Source organism: Polyergus mexicanus, unplaced genomic scaffold, assembly GCF_030449975.1.
Source record: "Polyergus mexicanus isolate NDT 795.1 unplaced genomic scaffold, iyPolMexi1.0 SCAF_10, whole genome shotgun sequence".
In the NCBI taxonomy this organism is placed as follows: Eukaryota; Metazoa; Arthropoda; class Insecta; order Hymenoptera; family Formicidae; genus Polyergus; species Polyergus mexicanus.
In genome coordinates this window covers 1882904-1910869 of record NW_027223330.1, presented here as the reverse complement: position 1 = coordinate 1910869, position 27966 = coordinate 1882904, and the positions used below count along the sequence as shown (strand labels likewise).

General features: G+C 37.7%; 1 protein-coding gene across 1 annotated transcript; it reads right to left on the bottom strand.

Annotated features, from left to right (window-relative positions):
• Positions 1–9122: 9122 nt before the first annotated feature.
• On the bottom strand, positions 9123–11537 carry Fd102c (forkhead domain 102C). Its single transcript, XM_070302602.1, has one exon. It carries the CDS (start codon positions 11211–11213, stop codon positions 9975–9977), a length of 1239 nt encoding a protein of 412 aa, XP_070158703.1. The 5' UTR covers positions 11214–11537; the 3' UTR covers positions 9123–9974.
• Positions 11538–27966: the final 16429 nt, after the last annotated feature.

Sequence of the window (27966 nt, the reverse complement as noted above, 5' to 3'; positions counted from 1 at the left end):
ATAATTATAGTAATAATATGAGAGAGAGAGAGAGAGAGAGAAAGAATGAAAATATAAGATACAGTATAAATTTGAATGTTTAGCAAAGTGTGATTTATATTTCTTTTTTTCTTAATTTAAAGAGTTTTAAAATTCAATTAATTTATATTTTTATACACCATTAAAATATAAAACATAGAACGTAAAGAATGAATAGGAATATAGAAAATTAAATGTTTATTTCTAATTAAAACTTAAAAGAAATGCGAAAGATTAATCCTTCTATGAAATATAGAAAAATTTAAATACGCATCTTTTCCGTATAAAATATCGTTTAAAATTTTATCAAAATTGTTATAATTGATTTCCGATTTAAATCCACTTATATTTTTATTATACTTTATTTTCGGGTTTGCGCTAAACATTTGCGCCAACATTACACATTAGAGAAACAAGCGGAAGTTCTCGTGGGAATAAAGTGGAAAAGAACGGACGTCGGGCTCATTCTTGAGATCAGCCCAATTTCTAGATGGCGGATCTATTTGTCGATCGTGATCGTTGAAAGTGCCTGGAGAGGGCAATCTTAAAAATACATCGGATCGCGCCGCGACGCGACAATGGGCATCGTAAATGGATTATTAGGCATTAGAATCGTCACACCTGAGAGTCGTTTGGACGTGCAAAGAGGGCACATCCTTACGAGAGAGAGCATCGGTGTCCCGCGGGACCTTCGTCATCGAAACGACGGACGGAGGGTGATCCCATTCGACGCGCGTTCTCTCTCTGTGGCCCCGGAAAGCCACTTGAGAGATAGAGAGAGAGAGAGAGAAAGATCGTGGCTGCAGCTAATATTTTACCTGCAGTGCCGCACACAAAAGTGTTGACCGAGGCTCCCGTCATCGCGGAATCCCCGACGTTGTCGGAAGTCCCCTATATGAGATATTTGCGCAATGATCGCACCTAACCGCGTTCGTTCTCGAAAGTGCTACCCTCGGCCTTCGTGAAAATGTGGCACGGCCACCGTTGAGAGAGGTATTCTCCGTCGAGAGGTAATTCGCATTCGGCATAGGATCCCTGTCTGTATGTAAAATTTTCTCGGCTTTCTCTTCAGACGGCCTCTTTTGTGGCGCTCGGTGCTAAATAAACTCAATTCTATTGTTGCTTTTCTCTCTCATGACGTTGAAGACACTTCTCAATAGCGCCATTATTACATTATTATTACCAGGTATCAGTAAGATTACTAACGTATGAGAAAAAAATAGCTCCATCACACATTGCTACATATTACTAGAAATATATTATAATATATATATATATATATATATATATTATTCTTTCTATGACTCTCCTTTTTATGTAAGATATTTATATATATTATCTTACAGATCCAATTTTTTAATTAGCTTAAAATCACTTTTCACACAATTCCTTTACATGCACACATTATCTTCATTATAATTTAAATTTATTATAATTGCGCGTTCGCGATAAATCGCTTTTATCGTAAACAATTATAATGTATTTGTTTCTTTTGAAGAATAATTTCCTTTCTATTCATTCACTCGTGTATCAGACTTTCATGAATTTCTACTATTAACATATCAGAGGAAAGTTGCAGTACAGCAGATTTGCATTCAGCAGTGTGAGCAATGTTGTTAAGCATTCGTATAAGAGTCACATGATACTGCATAAGCTTCGTCTGTATATTCTTGTCAGTTTTTTTATACATCTGTAATAAGATTGCCGCGAAATCGCTGGCAATCTATCTACAATATATTTGCATTTAATATTATAAATCTGTTTTAATTCAAAAAATTAAATTTTTGTCGAATTGGCCGATTAATAAGGTAATAGTTTACCATATACATGTGTATATTCTTTCTGCCAAATTATACAACATAATTTAAAAAAATTTTTATTACTGTACGTTCTTTAATATAATACAATAACATTACAATATTACAAATCATCTTCGTCTGCAAGAGCAATCTTTTATGTATATAGGTACTTATTATAAATTATAAATTAAAGTTTTAATTTTTTTATATTTATATTTTAATTAAAATATTTACTCTTATATTCCTTGCTCTTAACAGGTGTTATTTAGATCAAAACGCTAAGCTTCCAGATCTCATATTATAATATCAAATTATGATTTTGCTAAAAGGAACATGCGTCCGCGAAGCGGATTATTTGAATTAAAATATATATACTTTTATATTTCATGCTCTTAACAGGTGTTATTTCGATCGAAACGCTAAGCTATCAGATCTCATATTATGTCAAATTATGATTTTGCTAAAAGGAACATGCGTCCGCGAAGCGGATTATTCGAATTAAAATATTTACTTTTATATTTTCTACTCTTAACAGGTGTTACTTCGATCAAAACACTAAGCTGTCAGATCTCGTATTATGTCAAGTTATGATTTCGCTAAAAGGAATACGCGTCCGCGAAGTGGATTATTCGAATTAAAATATTTACTTTTATATTTTCTACTCTTAACAGGTGTTACTTCGATCAAAACACTAAGCTGTCAGATCTCGTATTATGTCAAGTTATGATTTCGCTAAAAGGAATACGCGTCCGCGAAGTGGATTATTCGAATTAAAATATTTACTTTTATATTTTCTACTCTTAACAGGTGTTACTTCGATCAAAACACTAAGCTGTCAGATCTCGTATTATGTCAAGTTATGATTTCGCTAAAAGGAATACGCGTCCGCGAAGTGCATTCTAATCCTAATCCGCGCAGCCGCGAATCCACACATACACATTTGGCGCAATAACCATGAGGGTTAACGAGATCACCGATCGATTCTCTCTCCGCCATTCTGTCTCCCCCTATACTATGCACTATCTGGCTACCATAGGCTATGTCACCATGGAGGAGGCGCACATCCGGTGTACGTGTCGCTTCGCCTCGCTGTGACTTATACGAAATGCATGTACATACACACTCACACACGTTGCATACCCGGTTATGCATGCACGGCATGTTGCAACGCAGTCGCAAACATGCCGGCTTCGCCGTGTCCGATCCGGCAATCTGCTCTAAATACGTCCGGCACAATGCCCATCGTGGCGTGGGTTCGCTATAATGTCGCGAAGGCCTGCTACTCTAATAGAGAACGCGTATCGTATCACGAGGAAGATCTCGAGATTATTCCTGTGAGTGACGTGAAAATAGTCTAAAGGTGGCAGATTTCTTCCTGTTTTGAATATTTGGGAAACTGAATTTTTCTCGTTCGATCTCTGACATTGCACATAGTATCGCTGCTTAAAAAAAAATATATCCGTGATTTTTCAATCAATATCATTATTTTTGAAAAAAAATCAGTAATATAGTATTACTAAAATGAAGAAAGTATAGTAATATAAAATATACATAGATATAATATTATTAGTGTTATTTTGTGTATATGTAGTAAGTTATTAAAAATATACATTAAAATATACTGTTATATTAGTACTAATAACAGTATTTTATTTCAATATTAATCAATAATGAAGGTTCTATTTATATATATGGAATTTAAATTATATAGATAAGTATTATATAAATTAAGGAGATAAAGAAAAAAGAGATTAAAATAAAATTATCATTAACTGACATTATTGTTGTATCTAAGTATTTAACATAGAGATTACTGATTTTTTTTTCCGAGACTCTAAATTCTGAATGCACGTGTTTGGTCGACCCAACAGCAGAAAGATATTTTATCTAGAAACACACGATATACATATATATCTTTGAAGCCTCGATCTCCCATTCCATCGATGTTTTCATCGGGATGCTTCGTCATTATTTGTTAAATATTCGAAAACTCTGACTGATATATCCCGACTATGCGGTTTGAAATAACAAACCAGAATGGAGTTTGCATAGACTGCACAGAGCGACGTCGCGAGCGGGCAAACGCCGACTGTTTTTCCAACACCCTCGCCTCGCTGTGGGAAAGCGGATCGTGTCGATCTTGAAAACACGTATTCGTGAACGCAAAGATTTGAATGCGAAAACTCGCCGGATCTATCGGCAAACAGAAAAATACAGCTTCTACACAGATCTTATTTATACAATAGAAATTTTCATGTAAAAAATATAAAGATTATATTAATGCTTTGCTTAGATCTAAATTGATGAAACAGCTCTTAAACATGTTTCTCTGTATGTGAAAGAAAAGTATTCGATAAATCAATTTTTTCCAAGTTTACATATGAAAAAAATACATAACACGCAGTCATAAATTATCAACAATAATTTGCCGTATCATTTATCATCAAATATATCAGAATTATTTTATTAATATTACGTTAAATTAATTTTAATTTGCAGATATTTTTTTCATAATTATTCTTCCAGTATTCAAGGAAGATCTCTATGGGAGTAATGCCATAATATGTTCGCGCAGAATAACTCTCGTCGACAGGTAGTCTCCTTAAATCGGGCATTGCTATGGCTCCGGTGTTTGCGCCGTTTATTTTGCCGCAAGCAATATTTAACAAATTGCTTTCGTTCCCCTTTGTCAGGTTTCTCGTCGTCGTCATCGTCGTCGGGCGCGTTTCCCACCGAGGATTTATAGTTAGCGATCGCCTGAGGCTTCATTTGATGAATCGAGAGACAATGGGACGCTACGAAATGCCCGTCGATAAATACACGCCGACAGGATTGCGCAACTAAATCCTATGCCCGACGTCGTTCACAATATCGGATCTTAAACCAATGTGATGTGTCATTAACGACAATTTCGCGCATTAAGCGCGCCATTCAACAAATAGGAGTCATTTTTTGATAGAGGGGGGAAAGTAGAAATATTATTACTTCTCAGCGTCGCAAACAAAATTTTGATTTTTGAATGATTATTAATCTTGTGAAATAATTTTATAACTTTTTGCTACTAAACTCTTTGATTTATAATAAATACGAGAAATTGCGTGAGTATTTTTTGCATTTGTGAAAAATTATAATTATTTTATATAATTACAAAAATATAAAGCATAGATTTAACAATAATATAATAACGATTTCTGATTGGTGTATATATATATCTCTAAAAACATATCTTTCTATAAATAAATACATAATCTGAATTTATATTGATATACAATTTTTTTTTTTTTTTTTTATCGCGATTTACTCAACGAAACTTCAGAAAAGTTTGAAACAAGGAGATTATCCGCAAGAACTACACGGGGATTTATTTTACAGACTCGAAGAAAATCATAGCAGCATGTTGTGCATTGAAACAATGAAAATGACAAAGAATGAATTTTCCGGCCGGATTACTTGCGATAAACAAAAACAGTTATTTTATTTACATTAGTTCAAGCCAGATACCGGTAATACGTGACGATCTTTTTTGCCCAATATAAAATACATCGCCACCTTTGTCGTTAAAATTTCGGATAAGTAAATGAGACATGACTTTTTCTGAGAAGAAAACGTTTGTCAGTGTCAATAGTTATTGCGAGATAACGAGCCGATTTTGCAAAGAAATTCAGCTCTTTCTTTTAAACAAAAAATGCACCACAGGCATCTCTAATTCTCAAATTGTATTCCATAGGATTTATTTCTGGTAGATTAAAATTTTTATTATCTAAATAAATTAAAGTATATTTTAAAATTCTTAGGATTTATATTTATATATAATACATATAAATTTTTTTTATCATAAAAGTATATATATATATATATATATATATGCATAAATAATACATTCCAAAAAAGATATTACGTTAAGAGAGAAAAAAAATATAGACTAAATATAAAGTTATGTAAAATAGAATAAAAGTTTTGAATCTTTTATCGACGTTAATATGTATCGTTGTAATGTGCTCTAAATTACGTGGTTTTTTTACATCGAAGTTATTCTTCATTTTATTACGAGCATGTCGTTGGATATCGCATCACCGAGTATTATCGTCGTCAAATACGTTTGCGTGTTGGAGCGATTGTCAGCTTGGGTATTAGTTAAACGTGCCGTCATCGGGAGGAATTATATTTGAAATATTTCTATTCGCTTGTCAACTTTGCATGCTAATGTTTTGCGAAGCAGTCTTTATATTCTCGTGTATTCGCGCAAGCGATAGACAACGATACATATTTATCATTGGACGGGTCATATTCGATCAATCGGCAATCGCATACTTTAACAAGTTGCAATGATTTTACAGAAAACACGAAAGAGTATCGGCAAATTTCTACCGTCACTTGTCAATCAGCTGAAAACTCTGATGCGCAATCTTCATCTTCGTGTAGCATCCTTTCAATCATTCGACATATATTTGATAGTAATATTTTTACAACGATACAAGGTTTTTTTATTTAAGATGCAAGTATTTCGAGAAAATATTCTACGCTTTTTCTAAACGCGTGAATATTGAATAAGAAGTTTGCCGCAATATTAGAAGATATTTAACTAAAACTCTCATCCAAAGTAAATCTTATATAAGAAAATACATTGTTACTATTATGCAATACACAAGATGTGGTTACGTATTAATGTCAACATCGATCAAACTTCTTTCGATTAGTGGCATTACACACGCCTTACACGTTTCTTTACTTTTTTATTTCATTTTCTCAATTACCTTCGATAAATTAGTTTCTTTTCTGGTTAGGTATTTCCACCTCCCCCCCCCTCTCTCTCTCTCTCTCTCTCTCTCTTTCTCGATTTTATAACAGGACGCGCAATCAATAATAGATGCGAAGAATGCACTTATCTTTGCGGGGATGGAAATAATTTTTCTCGCGACTAGTCATCCCGTGTGCAACAAACGTTCATCTTGTCATTTGTGTACATTAACTAATGGCCAAGTCTTCCTCTCTTCGTTTTGTTATCACGACAAATAAATTTCTTAGACACTCTTCATGCGTCGCCTAACGGCGCGCGCGGAATGTTTCTGTCAACTCGGACATCATTTTTCTTAGCTAACGCACAAATATCAGAGACTGCACAGGAAAAAAGATACCGTCAATATCGGAGCGATAATCGTTGGCAAAGCTTGAGCAAACCTAAGGAGAAGAAGATCTTTCCGGGAATAAGAAAACAGACACAGATGCAAATGTCGAAGATACTAAGTGTGTCTGTGTGTTTATATATATATATATATATATATATATATATGTGGGAAAATTGACTACAAAAAAATAATTATAGAAAGAGAAAGAAAATTGTTTCGCAAAATTCGTGCAAGAAAGCAAGCTTTTGAAGATTACGAGTCGAAAGCATACATTGAAAATATTAGCAAAAAATTGTGAAATTTTGAAAAAAATTTAAAAACAGAAACAGTTATGTGTCTATATGATCTGAGGATTAATGTGAGAGTCAATGTATAGACAAAGAGAGAAAAAGAGAAAGAGAAGCATATCTATTACTTACATCGGTAATAATGCGTAATGATCCTTATTTCGATAAAAATGTACATTCATGCGATTGTTATTTTCATTCTTTCGAGGGGAGAGACAGGTTATAATTAACGGAGATCGTAGGCATATATAGTGGGAACAGAAACTTTATTAAAGTTCAAGTTGCATCATGAGACAGTAACAGGCTGCCGGCGTATGCTTACGAGGTAACTGTTAAAAAAATGGTCTTGCATGTTTCTTATCGGTGTGACGTCGGTCGAAGCGATATTATCGATTCCCGATCGCGTCCCGAACTTATATGAATTATATACGCAGGTACGTATACATCGATATACATGTACATACATACATACAAGGGGGTGGACCGGAGAGTGGGGGGTTGGAGGGGAGATGGGTAAGGGGAATACTGGGGTTTGTACAGAATATATCTTCGTTATTACCGTCTCTACCAACGCATGGATTATGCAATGGGGATGCGCTTATATGTGTTAAATCTCTTAAACTGACTTTTATATTACACTTTGAACAAGCGGAGATCGCGCAATCATCAGTCTGACGTAATGCCCCGCGTACATCAATTTCCTACGCGCCGCCGTTTCCGGCGGTAAACTTGTGTGTGCGGTCTTCGTATTTACAAAAAAATCTTAAATTCGTCAATAAAATCTCAGCGCGAAATGCCAAACGTTTATCTCGAAAGTGTAGCGAGTTGAATTTTTCGAGAGGCAGGGGATTAAAAAAATCCCCGTTTTACACGTTGTATATATCTGTTTTAAGACTCTTATAAACAAATAACTGTCTATATTACAAGGCAAATATAACATATACTATGTATATATATATATATAACACAGATGTTATAAATAAATATATACAGGAGAAGCGTTAATTTTATATATTAAGATGCAGTTTATCTCCGTCACACTTTTGAGATAAATAGATTTACGATTACGATACTCGTCACAGATTTCACGCTGAGATTCTATTGTCAAATTTCAGTCTATACATAATCTTTCCTTAAACATTTATCTATATAATACAAGTATAAGTTCTCCATGCGTAATCAAAGTTCACATTTGATTCACCGAACTCGAATTATCAGACTCGAATTATTTGCCACGTTCTAAATGAAAAAGGTCAATCGCCCGTCGACAGGAAGCTAGGCTGTTATCTGTATGGGAACCCGTTCCATTACTCGAGAAAAGAATGAGATGAAAGATATTTTAAAAATCGTTGTATCTAAATAGCACAAAAATCAACAATTTACAGCACATTAGAAATGTCTTTTCAGATACTTTTACAACATTTCTTAAACGCTTGCACGATATTTTTGGAATATTTATGCTGTCTGGATATTTTGATTCAAATGCCAAGTGTGAACGTTCGAGGTGAATTTTTCGATCATTATGAAAATCTACGGGCGACTATTTTCCCTTCGTTCTCCCGTTTCTTCCCGTTAATGTTCCGATAAAACGACGAATGATCGGAACTTGGCTTTATCGTACAGAGTGGCGTAAGAACGTGCGAGCAACACGCGAGAATGCGATTTTACGGTGATGTTATTAGAAACATAAATCGGCTATAGATTTGCTCCAATTCTCACGTTGTCTAACTTATTAACACACAACTGTCACCCGCAACTTTCCGCCTTATTCGTTTCGAAGATCACCTACGCATATTTTTCACGCGTGTCACATGAATATAAAACTTTAAAGAGAAGATAGTTGTGTCGTTTCGATGTCTGAATATACGAATAGAGTTAAAAATGATACAAGGGCCGAACATATAACTTACACGCGATTGTTTGAATCGATATAATAATATATAAAAATATATAATATATAATATATAAAATAATGTAACGTAAAAAAATATATATATAAATAAATAATATAAAATAAAAAATATATACATATAATATAAGATTCATTATTCAAATAGTATAATAATTCAATATATTGCTTTTTTTACAATGAGCTAATTAATGCAGGCTATTTATACCGGAATATTATAAGACTGTTAAAATTCTTAGTAACTTTAACTGTCTTCTCCTAGAATTTACATTATCTTTTGAGCCCGTATCATTTTCAAATCTTTGCGTACAGTGTATCCCACTTTTGTCGCATTATTTTGTGTTGACGTATTCATCGATCAATTTATGTCGATGAAAAAAATCATCACTTATTAATTAATTAATTTCTATTTCTTTATATATTATATTAATTGGACAAGATAATTTCATTTATGGAGCAATTTTCTATTTTTGAATATTACATCTCTCTGCAGTTAAATCTCAAACTGCTATTAAATTTTGCTTGAAATGAATTGAAAAATATAATCTTGTCATTTATTACATTCTCTACTGAACTTTACTTCATCAAAATTTTTTCGTTTCGACAACCATAAGTATATATGGCGATATCTTTATCGAGGAATAATTGACTATATAAGTTTGCCAAAGAATATATCGTAGATGAGAGAATAATGCGTTGCAAGAGTGGGACGCGTACATTCAGAGCTCTCGAAACCGCGCGGAAAGGATAGGAAACGAGAGAAGATGGTGGATGCACTTGTGGATACGAGCAGCTACCTGCCGCACGGATCGACCGGCTTCTTCTAAGTTGGCCATTAGACGCTGGACCCGCCGGCGGAATTAGCCGGGATGTAGTAATTTCTGACGTGTAGATGATTGTGAAGGTGTACGGCTGACAGTTGCTGTTGCTGCTGTTGCTGCCCGCCGCTCTGTACACTCTGATTGTTCCAATGAGCGGCCGGTGACACGACTTTGGACAGCTCCGGGCTGGTCGACGGCGGTGTGCCTGGCGATGGTAAGGCGTTTGCATCGGCCACCACATCGACATCGACGTCCTCGTCGTCCTGATCGGCCTCCGGCAGCTCGTCCTCGCTGCAACTGAACTTGCGCGACTTGACCGATCTCAGTATATCAGCCTCGATTTGATCGTCTGGCGCAAGCAGGGATGCCACGTCGAATTGTCGTTTTCTCGGCTGAAAGGACGATTGTCGAAGAGACTGGCTCTGAAAGGAGTTCTGTTGTTGCTGCTGCTGCTGCTGTTGCTGCTGTTGGTGGTGGTGATGATGCGGCCACATGGCAGATATTTGTTGCGAGGCGACCGAAGGACCGAGGGCCGTCGGGGGTGGTGGAGTGGCGGGCAAGGGCGGCGGACTCGGACTGTCCGGCTCCTCGTCCACCGCCAGGCCCATGTGCCGGCGCACCTTGCGTTGAGCCTTGCGCCGGCGGAAGTCACCGCGTCGAAAGTCTTCCAAATTCGCCGGGTGTATCGCCCAGTAATGGCCCTTACCGTTGGCACTTCTGCCGGATTTGACGAAGCAATCGTTGAGCGAGAGATTGTGCCGGATCGAGTTTCGCCAGCCGGGTCCGCGGGTGCGGAAGTAGGGATAGTGCTCGAGGATGTGCTGATAGATGTCGGACAGCACGAGTTTCTTCTCCGGCGATGACAGTATCGCCATGGCGATCAGGCCGATGTAGCTGTGCTGAGGTTTCGGCTCTTCGGGTATTCGCTGATGATGCGGATGCAGCAGCGCCATGGACAAGGCCAGTCGGCTGGGATAGCCGGCTGCGGCCGCGGCTGCCGGATACAGCGGCAGCGGCGCTGGGAAACCCGGACTCATTCCTAGATGGGCCGTCGGCGCGCCCGATGGCGGATGTGCCGCCACACCGGGATGCTGCGGATGTAAACTCTGCGCCAGCCGCAATCGTTCCGCCATCGCATAATGGTACAGGTGAAGCCGATAGTGCTCGAGACCTGGTAGAAAGCCGGCCATATGATTACCCAGGCCGACGGCCAGTGGTTCCTTCGCCGGTGGCGGGCTCTCGTTGCTGCACATGATGATCAATCGAATCAACAACTAGACTAATTGTCCTCCCAAAGTCGGCGATCGAAGGGGGTTACCCTCGTCGCGGTCGCGTCAGCGACGACTTTCCACTTTCAACTACGTAATCATGGAGTCATTGGAGAACCGACATCGGAGAAACTGTATCGGAGCACTTTCCCGCGCACTGAATTCGCCGTAACCGTTGTCGCGGTACCCCAACGGAGACTCTTAACGCTATGGTCCGTAAATCACCGCTCCGGGGGTGGCGACCGCCGACGATCGCGGTGGTTTTCCGACAGTTTTCACCCTGTTTGTCGCGATGCGCACCGTGCGGCCGACTGGTCATGATTTACGATCCCTCGGCCGTGCGACTGCTTCGTCGACCGACTCCTCGCCCCACTTCCAGCACGGGGGCCGCGTAGCCGGAGACCGCCCATCGCACGGGGAACCCGCGCTGGGTTCTGCATAGTGAGGGGACCCCGAGTAGCCTGCGTAACATTCGCTACACGGTAAGGGAAACCCAAATGCCGGAACGTCGACCAATGAGAAGAGCGGAGGGTCGGATGAAGATGGAACCTACCATGGGCCGTCACACCCACGACGTTGCGATATTGATCCCGGCCGGCATATTCTGGCCACCGGGGGCGGTAGTGGAGACGGTGACGGCCCTGACAGTGGTGGTGTGTCGCTCTCTTATCTCTACATGGCCTAACGTAGCTTGATATCATAGCCGATCCTCGACCGGGGAATTGCAAGAAGCGATCGATGCGTGTTTTCCGTTTTTAGAGCGCGTTGCTGCACCGAGAGTTTCGGAAAAGGCATCGCTTTCTCTCTCACTCCCTGCGTATCGCTCCACCGTCGTGAAACTCGATGAAGGGGATGGAGACTCAAGGTTGGTCTTATGATTCTGATGCTTGAAAATTACCCTTGGAAGATCGAAGAAATTTTGATTTCAGGTAAGGATTTCATGTAATTTATTCATACACATTTAGCACACAAAATAGAATAATATATACTTGGATAGCTGAATTAAAAAATGGGGTACACTATGCCGTGCTGTGATTAATATTTTCTAAAATTTAGTTATACTTAATATTTTTAACTTTACATTTTACGCATTTACATTGCAATTTTCTCGTTCACTTAAAAATGTCGATATATTTATATTTTTGCCTTCATTTGAATGAAGATGCAGATTTAAAATCGATATCTTTGTGTATTATGCATATTTATTTTCTCATCGCTACAAAAAATGCACACGCTGCCTCGATGAAAGACTGACTCTGTACATTGTTTCATAATTTAATATTAATTCGATTACTTTGTTCTCAATGGACTTAAGATAGATTTAAGATATATCTGGAATTTAGCCGTCGTAAATATCATGATATTAATTTTCTTTTAGTAACATAATTTAATAAATATTAAAGATGAGAAAATGTTTAAAGCTAAATTAATTATTTCATTGTGATACTAGAATTCTTTTAATTTATTTAACTATCAAATTGTGCTTGTTAAACAAACTAATGTCTATCGTTAAGTAATAACTTCATAATCATATGTACATCTTTGCGCTACCTATGTGACAACCACCGGTTTTCGTTCGCAATTAAGTCTTTTCATAACCGATCCGAAATTCGGGCCTCCGGGATAGAGTCGATAGGGTCGCCGTATCGGAAAGACGTTAGGCCGATAGGGCGAAGAAGGACGAAGAGATCGGAGGATTTTGTGGGGGGGGGGGATCCCTCCGTCGTTCTTACATCCCTCGCGATCCTCGCTCGTCAAAAAATCCTTTCTCGTCTCGCGTGGTCGCGATTCGCGGACAAAAGGCGCGAAGGAATCCGGGGTTGTTGGAGGGTGGGGGACGTATTTATAGGTACGTAGTCGCCGCCCCGCAACTATTTGTAAGCATCCGCCATGCTGGTTTCATATCTGCCGTTTTGGCTTGCACAAAAACACTATTTTCAATCAGAAGGGGATGAAGGGATGTGTGTGGAGGGGGGGGGAGGGGGAACAGAGACGAGAGGGGCGACGCAGCAATATGGCGTTTACCCTAATCGGAGGTACCGCGCGCGATCGGCTCGGGTTGCAATTGTTGCGACTCGTTACAAATAACAGCCCACCGTACCCTCCTTTCCTCTTCTCCTCTCCTCTAGAATTCACCCTCCATTAACTACCCCTCCCTTGTCGCGACTATTCGCGTTTCTGTGCGTGGCCGAGTTGCTGCAACGGAAATACAACGTTGACGTATCGCCGCGAACGTGCGAAAATGAGCCTGCAAACGTTTCATTGGTGAAATCGCGTGTCACCCGGTAGATCCCGTACGTGCAACGGCTGCAGATAGCGGTATCGCATTGTCTGTCAGACAAGATAGACGGTGAGCCCTCGCATAGACATGATCGCGATTTTTTGCGTTGGAAAATATTGCTATTATCAAAGTTTTATCGTCAAAAGCGTGGACGGTTTGACACTTTGTCGGTAATAATTTTCAGTATATGTTATCGGTATACGTTGTGTCTGACTACTGTTTAAAATTTAAAAATATTTTTAAAATTATAATTTCTCTCTTATATAGTGCAATGCAGCATTTATTTAAATTATATGTTGTATTATGTAACTAAATATTATATAATATAGAAAATTAAAACTTAAAAGATATTTTATTTTTCGTTTTATATATATATACAGTTAATTCTAATTAAAGATGATATATTTAATTCTTACATATAAATAAAAAATGTTCTTCTCGTGAAACTTGAATTTAGATACACGTGATTAGATACACAAGCAAGATGGAATTAAATTCTAATTAGTATTAAATTCAAATCAGTATACTGATATAATTATTACTACAATTTAATGTAATATTTACTACAAAAGTTTTCGCTCGAGAAAGAGAATATTATACGTATAATTCTATTCAGCGGAAATGATTTTAATGAGATTTATTTGTTTTCAGGTACAACCACCTACAACTGTATATTATTAAATAAATGTGACGAAGAACATATCGAACGTAAGTACGGCTCTTAGCGCCGCATTTAACGGTAAATTTGCGCGAATATCGTGTAAAAAGATGCAATTTGCCGGTATAATCCACTTTACGCGCTTTTTCGCTCCGCGAATGTAGCACCCGACTACGGATCTACGTAGCCGGAACATTGCATTATCGGCAACAGTGAAAATCGCGCGTAGATAGGCGCGATAAAACGAGCCTTTCAAAGAAGGCACCCTCCTCTTCGAAATAACCAGGGACCGTATTTGCTCGCGCCGAAACAGGATCTGGACGAACTCGTAACTCTATATCTGGTCCGATCAGATACGATCGTCCAGTGTTACCAAAAAGAAACCGAGCGAGCCAAGAGGGTGGCGGCGAGCAACGACGACGGAAGGTGGTGATGATGAGTAAGGTATTCTCAAATTCACGGGACAAACTCGAGCGTCGATAAGATCAATCTCCCGGCGATGGCTACGACTGCGCGAGACGGTAAAAGCCGACCGGAGGTGGTTGCGCGAAACCAGAGCTCACCGTCGCTGTCAAAACACAATAAAACGAGCGATCGAAGGGAAAATGGACGGTCGATTTCGAGCGGCAGTCGCGACGAGCTCCGAATCATATCTGTACATATGTGTGTACGTATGTGTGTCTATGCGTGTATGAAGATGCATCCATGATGTATATTGAACCATTGTGCGCGCGGCTTGTGCGTTAAAACGCGCTCTCTCTCCTCACGCCCGAATAATGGCGATAATTGTAACGAAGTGGAGCGTCATTGTGGGAAAAAAGGTACACCCCGGGTCGAGGGTGGATAGCGCGGATAAGTGGCAGATGCATGGCGCTCCGTTGACAGCTTCTCCGATTTCTCTCCGCGTTCTCATCTAGAAACATCTTCGATCCCCCCCTCTCTCTTCGTATCATTCTGTCAAAAATTCGATCTGGCAAACTTTCATTGCGCAATTCTCGCTCTCGTTATCTTATCTCCAGCCCTTATATACAACCAATATTTTTGTGACAAATCTTCATTAATAAAAAAAAAAAAAAAAAAATTAATCTGTTAGTAAAAAAGGGAAAAATTCTCTCCTCACGGTATATACATATAATATTATAAAAAATTAAATAACAAAGAAAAGGAGAAAATAATCTGATATCGTGAATATAAAAATCTAATTTTTTTGCCATTTTTCATGCAAATTATTCCCGTGAAATTAATATAAATATCTAATAAATATACATATAATAATTTGCACATGCGCATATGCACAGAGTTATTATTTTTCTATAACTCTTCTAGGAGTATATATAATTATTCCATTGGATACCATAAAGGACAGAAAATATTATTTAATATTTTATATAAAACAAAATCTGTTTTTATACGTTTTATACCCATCCAGATTGTTTTATATATTTTTTATTCCGCTTTGTCTCGTATCTCACTCTGTCCGAACGAAAATGTTTTCATGGATATATTCTCGAAGCAGTCGACTTATTTTTCGCTTCGTCTATCGGACAAACTAGGAGCGGGAAAATTGGCTAAAGCTAATCCTGCCTAATTCGTCGTGTAATCCGGCGTCGCGGCGGAAACTCACGGCAGTTTCCGCATTGGTAAAGTTAATAAATGTCGCGGTGGAGCGACCGGCAAGTTCGAAGCCTGTTCGGAGTTTCGCGTTGGCGTTCGGTACGAGCTATTCGACGGTTTTGATGCTTCGGAATACACTGTTCTAATCGGTTTTCAAACTCCTGCCTCTGTGTGTGTGTGTGTGTGTATTTGCGACGGCTAAAATCGAACAAATCAGATCCCGATATCTCGCCGATATCTTGTCTTCAATGCAACATAATAAATTTACTCTATATATATGTTTAGTTATTTATTTATTATTTATTATAAACAAATAAATATATATTATACTTTATTATACTGCTATATTGCAAAATTGTCAAATATTATTTTTCTTAGAAATATTCAATCGATATACAAATAGTTTCTATTGTATATACGAAGTTTACTCGTAACAAAATTCAACAGAATTCTCTTTCCCTTTCTATGCATTTTGATTAATAAGATGAGTTTTTATGCGACTAACATCTTTAAGAGAGTAATATTGACTTTTATGTACCTTTCTATCTTTGTCGTAAGCGTGTGACATAAATTTATTCAATATTTACAATTTTTAATTGGTTTGGAATTTGTTCCTAGGAAAATTAACAAAATCCGCCTGCCTTAGCAAATCGAAAATAGAAATGCGACGTTCGTCGCTGCTCATTGAGCATGTAGAATTCGTACGATCGTTAACTATTCCTACGACCGAGCCGTTTAGCAAATAGCGCAAACTTGGCAAACACTTCCGGGGCTGCCAACCATTACGGAGAATCGCGCGTATCCATTAAATTCTCTGCCGCTATATACGCAAGAGAAAGGGCCATTTAACAACGAATGCTTTATGCATATTCTAACAAGCTTGCAATCAACTGGTACTAAACATTACCGAGGCTTCAGCTACCCTCTATGACCTGCTTTTGTAACACGGCGAGGAAAAGAGTAAAAGACGGGGGTGGAACGAGGGGGAGGAGGACGAACGCAGAGATACTCGAAGGCCGTTGGTAGTGTTGGTGTTGGTAATGTGATCGTATAGGTGAAGTAACCGGTAGAGATAGCAGAGTTATAGAGAAAGAGAGAGAGAGAGAGGGAGAGAGGGAGAGAAGAGAGCGTGCCACGGCAAAGAGAGAGCGGGGTCCATTAGCTTTGACGCTCGACTCAAAGGGATGCTGCCGTTTTAGCGTCGTGTACCGGCCTGTTTCCTAAGCACCCCTTTCACGTTATTGCGCCGGAGACTGGGAAAATAACCCGACAACGACAACGAGGACGACGACGAGAACGACGACGACGACGACAATGTGAACGGGGGTTGAAGAAGCACTGCCCTCCGGGACGCGCGCTCTGTGAACGCGCGCGCGTGCTTAAATATTCATAATTTATAAACTCTCTATCAGAGAGCTCTCATTGGACCCACGCTGTTTCCCGCCGCAAGATTTCCGAGGCTCTCTCGCTTTTTTTCGAGCGCAAATGAGAGCCGTGATAAATAACGCGCCGCTGTTTTTACATCAACGCGTTGCTAACATTGAGCCGCGCTCACAATTTTAAAATAGAATTGCGATGAATACGACGAATTTTTATTTATTTGAGTATTTGAAGAATTTTATGTTTTGATTTATATTGGATATATATATATATAATTAGCAAGTTTGTAAATAGTAGTAAGTTTGCTTTTCTGCGACTGAAACTTTTTTGTTTCGAATAAAGTCAATAGATTGGAATTTTCTAAAAATAGGAAATTCTATTTTATATTTATATATTTTATTAGAAATTATTTATTCTTCTCTAAACTAAATTTTATTTCCATATCGACTTTCGATGTACAATAAAATATTTAAATAATTAACAAATCATTTGGCGTTAAATGCGCAATGAGACAGTCGTTTCGAAAGGGCCACTTCTCGAAACGTTATTCAGCAGTGCGATTTGTCATCAATGACTGTTCGAGAGTCGTGTCGGATCGACGACGCTACGAGTAGTGGCTTTATAGAGTGAGCTCTTGAGAAAGCGACAGCGCGCTAAACGACGAATTGCCACTCGAGAGGGTAGCGGAAGCGGCGACTACGACCCCCACACGACGGGGTGCCATTTGTGTTTACAGCCGCGCGGTCCTTCACGCCTAACGAGGCGCACCGGACCTCCGTTCTTCGGGGTGAGCCGCACGAGCCGTCGTCGAGAGGCATCGACGTTTTCTCGTCATCCCTCTTTGTGGCGAGAGAGGCGCGAGAGAGCGAAATACAATCGGAACGGAAGTGCTCGAGAAAGAGAAAGAGAAAGAGCGCGCGCGCAAGAGAGAGAGAGAGGGAGACGTGCCTCCTCGATTTCGGCGAACAATTTTACAACCGAGAGAGAAATGTGACCGTTTGGCCGTATAACAGGATTACACAGGCGAAGGGGGATAGATTAGATTCGAGAGAGATATTTAGTGGGGCCCGACCTGTCCCGTACCACGCGCTAACCGCGATAGAGAATGACGGGATTTTCGCCAATATTTTGGGTGTTTAGCTTTTGTCGCGATGCGATGGCTATTGTTGCGGCGAGGTCTCGGGATGGGCGTGGATCGGTCCCACTGGTCCGAGAGGGAGAAAGGCAACCGGTCACTTTTCTCTCGACCTCTCGGACCGTTCCTCGCTCGACCCATCGCTATTCCGATCTCGCACAAAAGGGATCCTCTCCTCGTCGCCGATTGACCGTCGCTCTCGATATAATGAACGGGCCAGTTGGCTCTTTTTACGGGAATCGTAAAGCTCCTCTCCAATGGCGTTTGGCGTCCGTACGATTTACTAACGAATTAGATGGATTAACTCTGAAACGCGCACGTTCCTTTCGTTATACCCATGAAAGGTAAATGTTTCTAATATTCTAGTATAATATTACTTTTTTCATTGAAAAAAAAAAACTCAATAAATTAAAAAATTATAAAAGATATGAATTACACACGTAGATTAAAATTTTTGAACTCTATTAATTCTATGATGTGTAAAATGCAAAATTGTTATATCCAAGTATATTTTCAAGAATGCACATATATATTGATATTATCTCTTTTTATACTATACAATAACTAGATAAACATCGATACGTTTATTGACGATCGATCGATCGATCGATCGATCTTTCAGTATTTTTTGATCCCATAGCAAATAATTTATTTAACTAGACTTATTTTGGGGAGGGGGAGAGAGATGGAGAAGCGATTTGTTTTCTGGTCCCGAAGTAAATCCGCGCGCATTTCGTGGGTGGATTAACGGTGAAAAAGAGATGACGAGGAAGAGGAAGGAGGAGGAGGATGGGAGAGGCGGCGCGGAAAGGCTTATCGAGCCCTTTGATACGCGCGGCTATCGGCGATCGAGAATACGAGATCAAAGCCCACGGCATCGCCAAGGTTATACCGTCCAAATGTCGCGGTAGCGCGCGACGGGGCTTCGGGATGAATATTTCAGACTCCCCTCCCGGTCGCCATTGCCACCATCCCCGTCGGATAGCTTTCGGATGTCGTCCCCGCAAAGAGCATTTGCGCAATCTATTAGCGCGTTCGGGACTCTCGGGGATGAAACCCTTTTGTCGCTCGTGCGAAGTGCTTAAGCGGTTGGTTAAGCCCGACCACGGGGTGCAGCGCTCGCACGCACGCATGCACGCACGCGCGCACGCATGCTCGTCGCATCAGTTTCACGATTGGTTCTCGATTGATTACCGCTGGCAACCGCCAATGACGTTAACCCTTTATTGGACAGAAATTAAAAATAATTGTTATTTGTAGTAAAAAATTGTAGGTGTAATCTCTTGTAATTAAAATGTAAATAAGAACAATATTTAAAAAAAATAATGTAATTAACGAATTGAATAGAAAAAAATGAAGAAAGGATATTTTCTTTAATATTGACATTTCCTCTGTGTGCGTGTGACTTTTTTAAAATTATTATTAAATTATAAAATTTAAAATTTTCTCCAATTTTTTAACACAAGTTTATAATCTATAGTTTGCACAAATGATATTTATCGATCCCGATTATTCGGCTCTTGATTCGGCGCATCGGCAACTCTTTGAAGATAAAATCTGATAAAGCGCCAAATAGCACGTGCGGGTTTGTAAAGTCCGCGCAACGTCAATCACGTGTTTGCGTCGTGTACGCAACGGATCGTAATTATCGTTGTAATTATGGTAATCGTTTTGTAGCGCTGTCGAAAGCTTCATCGTTAGAAAGAGAGGGCGACCGCGAAGTGCTCGCTCTTTCGTGGCATGAAATTATTATTTCCCGACGAGAGAGATACACGAGGATACCTACCTACATCGATACCGCTTCACTTCGATGTTCGAGGCTCTATTGTATACTCGGTATTCGGCAGAGACCTACGAAAACACTCGAGTTGTTGCGACAGCCGCCCATAACCGTGTCTCTGTTTCAGATTGCTCGAGAACCATTGTCCGACCGAGACAGTTCCTAATAATAACACGCGTTCATCTTGAGAGCACCATGATGCCTCTCGCCCCTTAGATCGTAATAATAACCACGAAAATATGTGTTACAATAACTTTGCGAAATTTCGATCGTGAATAATAGAATTTTATAATTTCTAAAATAACAAATAGAGAGAGAGAGAGAAATTTGCGATAATTAGATAGTGATATATTATTTTTATACCGATTATATGTGTGTGATTTTTATATAATTATCGAATTATGCATATAATCATGATGAGAGGAATCGATTTATAAATATTATATTTTAAAATCTTTAACAAAATATATGTCAGATGTATAACATATGTATACGTATATCAAAATTTATATAAAAATTTTTAAAAACATTTATATGCGCGAAGAAAAAAGAGATTATAAAATATTATAAAATAATTATAATTAATCGCGCCCATATGAGAAGAATATAAAAGAACACGATAAGATGTAAAGGAATTTATCAGCGATAAGACCGATATCGTGAGCATCTCGATAGGCCCCGCTGGCGACATGGATACTATTCGAGCAGCTGTCGCGTGGCGCGGCTATCCGCAACAATACTCGAAATTCACAACAAAGGGTTACCCGCTTTCTCGCTCGCCATAAGAAAATCAAAGGGGTCCTCCGCAATCGTGACATTAATCTAGAAAAAAAAACTATGAGTAATTGAAAATTTAGATATTTTCGGCATGAATATTTTATATGTATGTACGTTTCGTAAAGTAAATGTATCACAATATCTAGTGAATAGATAAAAGGAACTTTTACTCTTGATAATAAATTTCAATAAATTCAAACACAGAGTTTTATAATTTATAATATATCTTAAAGATATATATGACGATAATTGTATTACAGTATGTAATGCAATTATTTATTATCGTAATTTTTTATTTATTATCATTTTCTATCGAACCAGCGACAATTTTGAGGCACCCATTTACATTTTAGACTATTCCTTAGCTTATCGGAAAAGCTATCATCGAAAGAGAGAGAGAGAGAGAGAGAGAGAGAGGCTCACAGTTCGCTCGCTAATTAAACGGACGTCGAACATTGCAGGGAGATATCCCTGCCTCTCTCGGAAAGCGTAACAAGCCGAACCGACAGCGAATTTACAAAACCGCTGAATTAATCAACGTTAATGCACGGTATGCACGTACATATTGCGTGTTACATCCGGGATTGAAATTTCAGGGCTTCCCTCAAAATAGGATAGAAACACACACATACACAGAGAGAGACAGAGAGAGAGAGAGATATCTATGTTGTATAAATAATGATAACAAAAGAAAATAATTATAAAGTATATATAATATAATATATTGTAATATAGAAATATAATATATATATAAAAATACGCATAAAACTCATAATATAATTTAATCGTGTATTATATTACATAATATATTTTTTGTGTCTTTTTCAATTGTATTATTTTTATTGAATACATTTTTGATATTACTATTTCATTATAGGGAGTTACATATGTAATATATCTTATGAAAAGATTCGTCTAAAGGTGCCTGTAGCCTATAGCTCGTGCTTTCGTACAACAGCGACGAGGGCAGGTAGGCTTTACATAGAAGCGGATTGGATTAGGATTTGGAAGAAAGGCCAAAGGGGTGGGCCGACCAATTTGCATGGCATAAACCACGTCGGTCCTCAAGATTCAATTTAACTGGAAAAGCATGTTACGCGCACAGAACTTTCCTTGATGTTAGTAGCGCATTACTTTTTAGTAACTAAATATATATATATATATAATAAAGATTTAAATATATAAAAGCGCGCAATAAAAAGATGATATATTTGATTATATATTTGAGATTAATATTAAAAGCTATTTTTATATATATAAAATAAACGCAAATAAGCGCAAATTCTTGACTCTAGTCAATTTTTTCCATTTTTATCTTACAATTTTGACATAACGTTAGAAAACAGAGACGTGCGCGTATACAAATCATCGCGGATGATGATTTACTAAACATGGGCTCGTTTCCGAAGACAGATGTACGAACATGTGTCTCGCCGGCAGGCGCTAAATGCGCGGCGGATTTATTCGGTTTGTCATCGGATCCACCGCATCGTGAAATTGCACGCTTATTTCTCGTATTACAACCACGTACTGTTGGGTAATCATCGTGTAATAGCCGAGTAATAATTTTGCTAGCAAGGGAGAGAGAGAAAGGAAGGGAGGAATCAAGAAATAGCCCTATAAGAACGAGGCAGACTGCCCGCAGGCTAGGGGACCAATATGGGCGCCTTAAACGCGCGTTCGCGTTTAAAGGGAGGGAGAGAAAGAGAGAGAAGAAGATAGTCACCCATATATATATATATATATATATATAAAGAGTCTTATGTATCTAACCCCATTGTGATGTTTATTATTCACTTAGAATGCTCACGTTCTACATGTTCCCCGCAGAGCTCGATCCGAGATCGGCTTACCCCTTGAACGACGCGGGATAAATGCGGGATGAAAATGTCAGATAAATGTTGTTGTAATCACTGGTTGTAGCGAGGATGTCGAGACGCGATTGTAATATATTATTTAACCTAACGGCAGAATGTTTCAAATTTTTATAATTTTTTAAATATGAAATATTAATTGTGTAGATTATGATCTGATTTTATTATATTGTATAAATGGAAAGAACACACACGGTCTCATAGCGAGACTACATTACGCTAGCTTCCCCGTAATAATTATTCTTTTTTATTAGCGTCAATACTTCTCATCTTGGCGAATTCCGTTAATATGAATAATTCCTTTGTAATTATAATAATTCCCTTATAATTTCCCGAATCGATCGAACATCGATTGCGATAGGTATTATAATATTAATAGGCAATATTCCGTTCATTTTATTTTACCCTCTTCCCAGATAGCAAATGACAGATAAGTATATGATAAGTTAGTGAGATAATTCAGTTTAGAATTTTGAAAGTTTAGAATTAGTGAGATAAGTATATGGTAGCTTTATACACTGGGATTATAGATAAAATGTATTTATCTCTGCTTTAAATTCCAACATTTCTTTTTGCTTAAATTCCCTGTTATTTTCGCATTAATTCTGTCAAAGGATAAGTAGTTAATCTCATAATGGAACCGAGTTCACGTTGGAAAGTCTCGTCTTATTTCATGCGGCAGAAGAAAAGTCAATTCCTGAAGGATTGTAAGACAGCGAAAAGTATAAATATCTAAAAGCATCGCAACTGGACTCGAAATAATTTGCGAGTCGAGCTGTCAAAAAAAAAAAAAAAAAAAGAAAAGAAACACGCATGCAATGTTTTGCGAAGCATGCGGTGTAATGTGAATGGAAATAGCTCACGTAGAATGATTTCCATCGTCGACCTTAGATAAGTCCCGATAGATAAGATGACAGATAAGGAAAAAGTGATGCGCGCATTGACCATAGAATCGTTTATCGCGATTAATGACTGTTTTGACAGCGACCTGCGGTCGACGGGACCGTGCCGTTGTCGCGCCAGATTGAAATCAATATTTACACTCAAGACCCGGATGAGTGTTAAGCCGTGGATTAGCGAAGGCTGGAGCCGGTTTTCCAACCCTTTCCAATTCCAATTGAGCCAGTACTGGTCATCTTGGAAAAGAGACAGATTCGAGATCCTCCGCGCGAGCGGATCTCGAGAGCTCTTTCTCGTTTTCGAGTGGCTTTTCAGAAAAGTGCAACGTCGCGTCGCCCTCGGCTTTGACAGTTCTTCCTCAAAAGTAGCATAACTTTTTTGTGATTATCATTGGTTAGTTATTTTTTTTTTTTGTTACGCTTTTATCTTGTTTTATTATTTTAGTTATTATTTATCTTCACATGTGATGCGTCATATGTTTATATATTATAGATGTAATATCTTAATTTCTTTTCATTTATTGCACGCGTTTATATTTTTCCGTTTCTAAAAAGACTGCGTGAAGTCTTTTAAATTTGATGATTTCCGGAATTTGGTACTAGTGAGATTCTTCCGCTTCATGGATCCGCGTCCTATTCACGCGTCCTCGTTTCGCGATTTCACGCTTCTTTCGACGATTTCACGCGTACAACAGAGCGCACAGGGGTGCCTTTAGAGACATGACTACTCAATAAGTATTTAGTTAGGGCCCATTGGGGGGCTACAATACACACCGGCAGCGGTCGTCATTGTCGAAAGTCTCGACACGATGATTGTGATGAGAGGGAAGAGTGGCAGCACGAGTCTCGCCGGCGGCGTGAATAATTTGCAATTGGATTATCCTAAGCTATATCTGGGAATCTGCGAGAGAACCTGATGGTCCTCCTAGAAACGGCACGCTTGGACGATCGAGTATGCGATTTACGCGAGATCACGTGCAACCGAGGGTAAATATAAAATTTGCGAAAGAGGACGTGAATAACTTTCTCTCTCTCTCTCTCTCTCTCGGAGCAATAAAAATTTTATCTAATCTTTTGAATATTATTGGAGACAAACTTATTTAATTGTATGATAATATAATAAAAAAAGTGAATGATTGTTATTGGCAAATGATTATACATCGTTAATATAATAATTGAAATATCTTGATATTTAGTTTATCATATTGCCTCACTATTTGTCTTAATATTTATGTTAAAAAGTTGAAGACAAACTTAATAATAGCTTAATTATTTTTTCTAAAAATCATATTTTGCAAAATAATTTAATATTTTTGATAAATATCTTTTAATTATCTTTAAATTTTGAAGTATTCTATATTGACAAAATGCATGTATGAATTTGCAGGATAACAATTTAATTCGAATTAGAATTGTAAAAGTTTGCTAAAATACATTATATTTAAAAATGCACTATGTTTAAAAAAATTACAATTTCACCCACAGAATAATAACAAGTATTTCTTTTTTTTATTAAAGATATATTCAGTGACATAACATCAAATAGATTAATACTTTAGTTCAAGATTTCTATCTTATCGCTTTATCCTTTTACAATATTCACACATCAATTTTCTTATTACACGCCATCTATCATGGTGTTTTACCATGAAATGGTCCTTTAAATATCGGGTTTCTCCCAGCCTTCGCCATTGTACGGTTACGTGTTACCGACTTTCGGCAATATACGAGGGAAATGGATGAATGAATGGAACGAATGAGCGAATGAAGATAGAAAAGTCTGGTGCCCCCTGCTCTTTCGATGGTGGATAATGATCTACCTCGATCTGACCGTTGGTATATATTTCTACTTTCCATCTATAGTTACTTTGATTTCTTGTCAAAGAAATCTGTAATTTCATGGAAAGATATGTTCAAATTTATCACCATTAACAATTTAACTATATATTATTAAAAAATTATGCGCAGAAGATTCATTTCTCATACTTATAATTATTTTAATTATATTTTTCTGAATACAATTATTTAATCGTGAAAATGAATATTTTTTGTATTCTTTTACAGTTGCAATAAAGCAATCCCATAAGAACGAGAATAATTCATTACTAGATATTCTAACAAAAATTTTTTATATATAACTCAAGTATGAGATTAACAAATAAAAAAAATTTAATTAAGCAAAATTTAATCCTTAACTGAATATAAAGTATTTATCTCATATTAGCCGTTAAAGTAAACAAAATATATTCATCCCAAAGTAATGTAGTAAAGACAAAATTTGTAAGAAGATTTTTGCAGGAGTAAAATTCTATTTAAAAAATGCATGATATATCCTTCAATGTTTCATATCCGGTAAAAAGTTATACGTTAAAAATATTGCTGTTACACAAACATAAATAGATTGGGCGCGACAGTGATTTCCTATATATATTTCTAAATCATTATTTCATATTTATGGCATTCTCGCCTTTTCATAACTTATGGCAAGACCATTTACATCCCCGTAAACGCGTCTCACAGATGACCGCATAATAAAACCATTATTAAGATATTTAACATCCCATTACGCGCGCCCACCAGCCACGTGAGTCGAGATATCGTCGCAATCGCGGCGAACAATAGCGCCGGGCGATCTCTCTCTCTCTCTCTCTCTCTCTATCTTTATAGTTATGCCGAGACACGTGCCCGACATAATTCACCATTGATGGTTATATTCCATTGTGGGCCGAGAGCCCCGTACGTGCAAGCCCCGGACAAAACGTCGAAATAGTAAATACGTATCCCGCGCACTCGCCACTCTGACAACTATTTTCCCAAGATATTTCCGCCGCCGTTACTATCGCAAACGATTTGTATCGCGTAATCCCCTAATCGATCTCGCGTCATGCCACTGGCGAATTAATCAACGACGAACGTAACCACCGCGTAGAAACGGAAATAAACAGCGCGATAATTCTTAAAAGTAGCAAGAGTTTACCAAAAAGTTTTAAAAATGATGAAATTTAATTATACATTAGATTTTATTAATACATATTTATTCATTTAACTTATATATTATACCTGTTTATTTAATTTTATATTAATGTAGATATTTAATTAATTTTATTACACACAGAATATTTATGATTGAACTTAAACCGAAAAGAATTTAATATGTAGCTTTTCAAATTTTTTAAGCAGTAAGAAATTCTTTGGTGTAAATAAAAAAATATTAATTATATTAGATAATAATATTAAATTATATAATTTTTATTATTGGAATTCTTTTCTCAGAAATTTTCAATTCTATATTAAATTACGGTAAAAAAGAAAGCAGCTTTTCTCGATAAGAATTCATCGTGAAAATGCAACGTAAATGAATTCTTCTTCTACTTACTGATTCAATTTTCATAATGCGCCATTAATTGAGATTGCGCGCTATAGACAATCGGAGTTTGCGGGGCACGTGCCGACGGAGAGAAAATCTTTAAAACGCGATGCCAGATTTGTTTACGACCTTTGAAGGACCCGATGCTCTCGAGTTGGAGTATTCGTAAGGGTGAAAAGGGTCAGCCGCTCGTGTACCGCCGCAACGTAAGGGGTTGGGGACGAAAGGGGGGTTTGTTGCTACAGTTAACACTTGTCTAGGGTTGTTTTGTTTGAGATCGATCTTTCAGTTCGACCCTCTCGTACATAATTTGTCAAGAATGGAATCGAAAGCTCGAATGGCAAAATGATAATTGTAATTGATGATTTAAAGGAGTGTCTTTAAAAAAATAACAAAAAATCTTAAGCGTATGTGCTGGTTTTAAGGGCTTGCATCATATTTAAGCTTCCAAGACATTTCACATTAACGTGTAAAATACTTATTTCATGTAAGAAAATTAAGGTATATACCATATACGTTGTTATATGAATTAAAATAATTTAAAAATTATTATATTATAATTTATGACGATGTTGCGCACATTAGAGTACATTTATTTGGTTACATAGTTACGGTAATCTGGAAGCGAGAAAGCGTTTGGAACCACAAAAAGTTGCCAAATTGATGCGGACCGGTTGTTACCATACGACGAAAATAATTTCAGCCGCAAAAGGTTAATAAACTTTATTGAGTGGATTCCGTTGAATAGTAGCTTGTTTTACAGATTGATTCGAATTAAAACAATGGCGCGTAGCCTTAAAACTATCAATTCGTATGTATATCGATATTTCACTAATAAAGAGGTAAAATAGTGAGTACGAAATAAAATATGCAAGAAAACGTGAGATATCTTAATATTTCTCTTGTTATCAAAATATTAATATTTATAATTAATATAAATTTATGATATTATCTCTTGTTTGAAGGTAATAAT